The 8,308-nt window shown below is 30.1% G+C and overlaps 1 protein-coding gene across 1 annotated transcript; it reads right to left on the bottom strand.

The window, feature by feature from the left end:
- Positions 1 to 2,642: 2,642 nt before the first annotated feature.
- On the bottom strand, positions 2,643 to 5,493 carry HELRODRAFT_65967 (hypothetical protein; the record flags this gene model as incomplete). Its single annotated transcript, XM_009021451.1, has 12 exons — positions 2,643 to 2,690; positions 2,829 to 2,930; positions 2,997 to 3,100; positions 3,197 to 3,261; positions 3,353 to 3,414; positions 3,685 to 3,781; positions 3,952 to 4,034; positions 4,180 to 4,245; positions 4,335 to 4,421; positions 4,616 to 4,711; positions 5,049 to 5,123; positions 5,380 to 5,493. Coding segments are annotated over 12 exons (999 nt in total), but the record flags the coding sequence as incomplete, so codon positions are not given.
- Between the last annotated feature and the right edge of the window lie 2,815 nt (positions 5,494 to 8,308).

Raw genomic sequence — 8,308 nt, 5'->3', positions numbered from 1 at the left:
TCGTCTCTCTCTCCTCTGCATGCAACAAGCCACCAGCAGGATCGCACCTGTAAATGCTATAATTAAGAACTAACATAAGAAACCTTCCTTACTTTATATTTTCTCTCTCTCTCTCTCTCTCTCTCTCTCTCTCTCTTTTACCTTCGTGTACGCATGCATTTTTATATTTTATTTGAATATATGTGCAGACTCCTGAAGAAACGACTCATACATATCGAATAACCAAGTAAAAAATTTAACTCTCTGTTTTTTCCAATAACAACTTTAAAATTTTAATACATGATATTATCATCAGTTATTTTATCTTTTATAATGTTTGTATAATTTATCTAGCAATCGACATCTGCGTAAAACTTTTGCATCTCTATGTTTGCTGGCTCGCTGCACACCATTCAATCCAAACCCATTGATATCACGATAAACCTGATCATACGCAGCCTTATAACAGTTTTTAAACCCAGTAACTCAGTATAGATTTCTTAAACTATGCAAGGAAGTGGGTCTATCGTATATTTGTCGCAACCCCTAATCGTCGAGAGTCGGTCGAGTTGTTATTTTAGAGAGGCAGATAGGCCATAATTTGCTCGTTCGTGCACTTTTATTACGCGAGACCATCTTTCTTCTGAAGGTTATAATCGTCGCTTTTAGCGATTTGTGATATTGCGAAAGATTCGTTGTTTCTTCTCATAAACAAAATTTTCCATTTTTTTTCTCGCGTTGGTTATATTTTAAAAATTTTAGTTGTCTCCTAAATATTTGGTAATATTCTTATGCGTTTGGTAAGATGAATGAAATCAGCCATTCATTAATATGTTGTTTTTCTAGTTGGTATATTACATTTTCATTTGTCACCTAAATGTCAAAGTTTAAAGCTTACAAAAGTAAAATGAAATAAACACAAATTATGTGAGGCAGAAATAAAAATACCAAAATTACACAAAATCGTGTTACATTAAAATGATCCTCTAACATTTTAAATGGTAATTTTAAACGTTATATATAATAATTTACATACGTGCTGCAAAAAAATAAAAATATTTTAATACATTCACAAAAAGATGAAATAAAAGGCAAAAAAAGCAATAAGGGAAATTGTGCAGCCCTCCCAAGAAGAAGAAAAAGAAATCGATACTATCAAAAATTGCAATGCTGGGCCGTAGACGCAAAATTTATGACATGCATATCTTGATTCGCGTGTAAATTATATATTTGTATGCACCATCTTTCTGTTTCTCTATCGAAAAATTAAAATCTTTTTGTAGAGAACTCATCATTTGTTAAAAATTTTAATATTAAAAAAATTTAAACTTTTTCAACAAATTAAGTGATATAATTTACGAGTTTTTTTTACATAGTCACCAAAAATGAATTATGTTCCAAAGGTTTATATAGATAGGCATGTAAAACTCTTAATTGAATACCGTTAACTAGATTTTTGTGCCGATTCTGTTTTTAAAAGGTTCAAAATTTATTTTCTTTTATTTTAAAAACTTGTATTTCCATTAATTCAATGACATTCTGCAAGCGATTCGACTCAACTTATATAGAATTAGATCTAAAAAATTGAACGCAAAAACGTAATATAAAAATCGTCAGCTGCCAGCACGCGCAAATGATATAATGTTCATCTTTCGTTGTTCACTTTCTGGAAACTGCATGCGACTTATTCATCCAGGATTTTGTGCTCCAGTTAGAATATTCATTTCGGACTCTTTTAATTATCTCACAGAAACAATAACTCATTCCAAACTCAGTTCATGCTTATCCTACTTGATAGCCCGTTTTGATGTACTATACGACGAAACCTCGTTACAGCGTACTTTTGGTAACCAAAACGACTGGTACGTTCTATTATATATATATATTCATATATAGGATTATGACGGTCAGAAATGCAATTATTGATGAAAATAACAGCATGTTCCACGTTAGTCTCCTGTTTAATTTTTCGACTTCTCTAACGTAATATATAATTATCGATATGTGTTTGTAAAGATATGTGTATTTGTGAGTAGATAACCTCGTGCCGAAGCTAAGTAAGCAGCTCTTTAACCATATAAAATATGGATAGGTAATTGATGTTATGAATTTTGGTATTTTAGACCAATGTTACACCGATTTCATTATGACGAATTCATACCTCATGTAAAAAATAATCTAATAGTTTATTTAATGGTTTGGCATTCAATTTGTTGGGGTAGAAAGCCCAACCGAGTGCAATCAATAAATAATTCAGGAACGTTGATGGTCAATGTCCACAAAGTTGAAATTTACCATTTTTCCAATCAATTTATAAATGCAATTTTACCAAAAATCAGCGTCCCCATATTTTTAGATAGCAATTTTATCAAAATATATGATATGTATGATATATAATTTAATATTTAATGCTAATATACCAAAAAATATATATAAGGAATTAAAAAAAGAATAACCCAGAGAGGACAGACGCTTCAATCTGAAAATGATGCTAATTATTTTAAGTACATCATTATCGTTGTTAAATACATTAAATAAATGAATATAAAATAAGTAAGGCAAATGGTTGTAAAGTTCCAATAAAATAAATTTTCATATTGCATGATCAACGGTGGAAAATTGAGAGATAAACTAGAGAATACATTTCTAAAATCACTCTGAATTCATTCGTTTTTTTCTTCCTTGATCAGCTCAGCCAATCTTTTAAAGCCCTTTTGGAAATTTTTATTCAAGAATTATTGTGTCTTAAAAAGTATTTTATAAAAGAATTATACAATTTTTAAAATTTGTCATTAAAATGAAAAACAAAACAAAATGTTATCTTCTGTAGCAATTAACCACAAACTCACTTCATCTATCTCGCTTGGCGTGGACATACTGAATGATGCTCTGACAAAGGAACTTTGCAAAGTATCATCCGGATAGAAGGCACAACCAGGAACGAATAAAACCTGTTAAGGTTGTTGAACAATCTAATATCTGACTGACTGGCTAACTGATGAAACATCAAATCAAACCTTTTTCTCTTTAGCTTTTTGTTCGATTTTCTTTGTGTCGTTCATTCCGAGTAGTCTCATCCATAGGAACATACCTGCCACTGGCTCATGCCACTCTGCTAAACCTGGTGATCCATTTCAAACAATGATAACATTTGATGTGAATAAGTTTTTGAAAGAATTGTAACGGCAAGATGTAAAGTTTTTTTTCAAATAGGAACCTTTTAGTCGCGTCTTTGCACATTCAATCATCACGTCTTTTTGCTTTCTGTAAAACTCGACTACTCTGAAATAAAAAAAAGACTTTGTGAAAATGTTAGTGCTGGAAAAAAAAAGTTGGATCTAAGTTTCAACACTTCAAATGAAAGCCTACTAACTTTGAAACATGTTTCTCTAACCCGTCAATGTCCCACTTTTTCAAAAGTTCCAATGCAAGTATCTATTGTGGAATGAATCCCTTCAAATATTAATGCTGTAACTAAATGATTTAGTAACTAAAACGGAGAAAGAAAGAAAATAATTTACCAATGCGATTATTCTTTGTTAGTTTTTCCATAATAGAATTAGAATTTGTTACAGTGAAGATGTAAAACACGAAACGACTTTGAAAATTCGGTCGTACAGATAACTAGCTTATTATAAAACAAATGAATCACACACAAACACATACACAAACACACACATAAACACACACACAGACAACACGGACTTGAGACAACGGTGAGGCATGGAGTGTAGAAACCATGTGGTGCAGTACAATTCGATCTAGAAAAAAAGCCGGCCCCGTGACAAATCCTAACCGTATGCTGAATAAGTTGGAAAAATCATTTTGAAAAGTGCTCCCAAAAAAAAATTATTCTTCAAATTTCTCATTTAACATTCATCCGTCTTCATATTAATATTTCAAATAGGATCAACTAATAGTTTTAATAGAAAAATCATTCAACAGAAGGTACAGATGGAACAAATGTGCAACCCGGACGATAAAATTTTTGAAAAGGAATCAAATCTAATGACTCTGCCATCCTCATCCATAGACAAATAACTTGGAGTTCGTTCCTGAAACAAACAAATGAATGAATACATAAATATAACGTGTCAGCTTAAAACAAAAACCAAGTAATATTTTCAAATGGTTAAATAGGTGAGAAACTTAGATGAGGTAGAAACCTAATTGAACATTCAATTATTTAGACCAACTAACCTTATTGAATTGAAGGAAGTAGTAAGGATCGTCTTCAAGGATCAACAGGTCATATTCCCTTGCCAGCTGCCAAATAAAATTTTGCTACTGTCAACAAAAACTGTTCCTAAAAGATGAACATTTTAATCTTAATACCAACAACTGCTGGCACCGACCTGATAGACTATTTTCTTTCTTTCCAATGTCGTCGACGCCCCAGTTGGATTCGTTCCATTTGGGATGGTGTAGATAAATTTTGGAGTCTGCACATAATAGTAGTAGTAGTAACTATTGAAAGCAGATTGTCAAAAAACAATGTAGATTACCAAAAAAACAGAATTAAACAAATAAATAATATTATCAATAACAAAAATTAAAATAATAATAAGACACTAAACTTCTTGATAAGAGCACCATAATTTTCTCGATTTTTTGGGTCACTTTTGAACGGTTGAACTTTTTCATAATTACTGAGAACTTTTTCCAAAGATTCAGGAATGATGCCATTATGATCGGTGGCTAAAGAGATGATGTTGCAACCCAGAGGTCGAAGCTGGAAAATATATAAATGGGATTTCTTTATACTTTCATGAAAAAGTAAAAATTTACATATATGCAGTAATTAATAGTACTAATAAAAAATAAGAAAAACGAACAATTAGTTTTTAATCCTATAATAATATAGATATTATGAATTCATTTTTGATTAATTGTCAAAATTATAGACAACACACAAATAAGACATGTGAATACACGTGAATCCACGCATCACACAAAACGTTGCATGGGATAGGCTTGGATCTCTTTGCATTCCAACTCAGTAACTGCAACTGTTGGATCAGACTCCTTAACCTAAACTTGATAGTGTAAAATAAAAGTTGAATTCTAACAGCAGAGAGCACGCCAGGGTAGGTAGGAGTCTCGACCAGAATGTCATCTTCGGCATTGACCAACATTTCAAATGTCTGGTTGAAAGATTATACATATGGTATTTTCATTGGTTCATTTGTCACAAATAAAATCTATTATTTAACGTAAACAGTTTAATTAAATTAAAAATTTCATAAATTTTTAATAATATAATGTAATGTCTGAAAAGTTTTCAAACTACTTTTCTAAATATAATTTTATCTAAGCTTGAAAACATCTTAAAAGCTTAAGATTTAACTTTCTTTTTCTTAATTTTTCAAATAAGATGGTGATCATCATAAAAATGAAAACCTTGCAAAGACCTTCCATAGAACCAGACGTGATACAAACACTGGTGTCAGATGATTTCATGTTAGGAATTTTGTGGGTGATCATTTGGAAATTAATCAGCCATTCGCATAGCTCTCTGTTGCTTTTATTTATAAAACATAAAGTTCTGGCAAATATATTAATAATTTCCTTAATTTGCTAAGAACAATAACTTAATAGCTAAAGAAGTTAATGATGAAAATAGTTAAAATCATAAATGATTTAAAATAATATTTGATATAGTTTGTCTTTCATTTTTAGTTTGATCATTTAGAAACTTGAATGATGGTGTCAAGTTTTATCGAAGCTAAACATACTTTTACATATGATTGTTAGATATTTTTAATCAAACATGAAGACAAAGGATGTTACCCTGCAGGTGAGCTGTATTGCAGTGCTGTACCAAATGATTCATTCAGTTCTAGTAGAGAACCATCCCTAAAAATTAAAAAATAATCTAATTGTTTATGAATTCACAAAAATTTTTTATAAAAAATTTATCTAACTTTAATATTCTCAAAAATTATGAGAAGTAAAAATTTATTGATCTAGTTTATATTTTACAAACCACTTAAAATGCTTGAAACAGTAAAAAATTAATGATGAATTAATGAATAAATTAATCAACCTTAATTTAAACTCTGCATTTTTGAAAGGGAAATAGTTCTTTGGTGGTTGTGATTTTGCCTTGAAGTCAGAGGACTTATCTTGAAGGTTGGAAAAACAAAAAAATAGGTATTAATTCAACAAATTTAGAACAATTATTATTTAAATCTTAAATGATGTTACAGTAGTAAGTAACAACAACACCAAATGATTAATAATAATAAATCATGACATAAATGAAACAAGAATAATTTTAATCAAATAAATTGTAACGTAATGTAACTTAATTACTTAACTAACATAATAATGAAAACGGAGCTGTTCTGGTCCTACCAAAAGAATTTAAAAACTTTGAGTAGTTGATTTTTATCATTTCAAAATACTTTTCAGAATCAGAATGTGAACGACCTAACTAACCTAACAACCAACCATGGATATATCGGTAATCTCGGAGACGGCAAAGTGGTTTTTCCAGCAATATTTATTTATAGTCAACAGTTTAAAGAGACTCATAAGTTCCTCCCACGGTACAACTAAAAGTTAAACTAAATAATAAAAGCTTATAATAAAAGTTAAAAATAAAAATTTTAAACCAATTTTTACTAGAAAAACCACAAAACCTCTATAAAGTTATAAAAATATGATACATTACAAAATGTGTAACAAAATTTTAAACGTATCTGTTAAAAAAATAGTTTCACTTTTAAAACAAATTATTAATTTTTAGAAACTTGCTTCCAGAGGTAACTTGCCGTTGAAAAAAATTTTCAATGTTAAAACCATGGATATTATATATATCCATGGTTAAAACGCTGGTAGGGCGCTTCCAGTTATATAATTCCATGATTTTTACTTCATAATCGGCGGATAGATCTATTTAGTTTTAGAAATTGAACTATAACATTATGTTGTATGAATTATTCTTTTCTTCGTTAAACGTTTTTCATTCATGTTTTTCAATTTTAAAGTCATTAACATTTAAAAATTAAAATTCTTCAAAAAACCGCTTATTTTTTTAAATTTTTACTTCATAACCGGCGGGTTGATCTATTTAGTGTTAGAAATTGAACTATAACATTTCTCAACGGGTACAAAGCAAGGGGAGGCCTATTTACCAGCATACAACACCTTCTTATGGGTTGAAGCAGAGATATGCAAAGAACCTCAATTTTTTCAACTTTTAATTATTTTCAGTAATGTCTCCCCTTGCTCCAAATCACATAACTAGAATAATAGGACTAATCGATCAATTCGATCTATCGGTCGGGCTATTTGTCGTGCATGGATTGTTGGCTTACGAAATTGCATGGATTTTAACGAGCAAGCTAAATGAGATATTTACTTGATTTAATATGCTTAAAACATTGTAGTAATTCTATTTAATTTTAATAATGATTAATAGAATTATGTATTATTAAATTATTTTTGTTAATTTGAATATAAAAATTGCTTTTGGTCCGGTGAAATCCGGTGGCTTACTGAAGCCGAAGGTTGGCTTAGTAGGATTGAACTATAGTCACCCTTTTTTTTACGCTATTCGATCATGTTAAAAATTGGTTTGCTTATGAAATAAACAACCTAAATAAATCAAAATTGTTATTTGAACAACTATCTTCATTATATTCAATGAATATTTTACATTCTGCTGGTGCTCATAAGAAACTGGCTGCTGAAATCATACGTTGGCTTACAGCAGTGGCTTACAGGGTTTCATAGAACTCTTACGATAGCACTTTTTTGTACATATAATGCTTTAAATAAATCAATATATTCATATCACAATTATTTTTGTCAATATAAATATAGAAATTGCTTTTGTCAGGTGAAAAACAGTGGCTTACTGAAGCCGTAGGTTGGCTTAATCGGATTTTTTCTCATGTATACAATACTATGAGATAAATCAATCTAACAATCAAACAATCAGTCAGTCGGTCGGTCGGTCGGTCAGCCAGCCAGCCAGCCAGTCATATATGTATATATATATATATATATATATATATATATATAAAGTAAGAGAGAGAGAGAGAGAATGAGACAAGGGGTATGCGTAAAAAATAACGTTTCAATAAATAGATAAAAATATACAATACACATACACGCACACACACACACAAACAAACTCACACACACATACACACACACACACACACACACACACACATATATATATATATATATATATATATAACGCTTAGATTAAAAGAATGCAAGCTTTTGAAATGCATAATGAGAACAACTATTTTTAATTCGTTGTTGTTGTTGTAATTATTATTATATTGTTGTTCGTTGATGATGGTTGTGATGA

This window comes from Helobdella robusta (assembly GCF_000326865.2).
Source record: "Helobdella robusta unplaced genomic scaffold HELROscaffold_3, whole genome shotgun sequence".
NCBI classification, from domain to species: domain Eukaryota; kingdom Metazoa; phylum Annelida; class Clitellata; order Rhynchobdellida; family Glossiphoniidae; genus Helobdella; species Helobdella robusta.
Note: the sequence above shows the minus strand (reverse complement) of the source record. Positions and strands in the feature narration are given on the sequence as shown.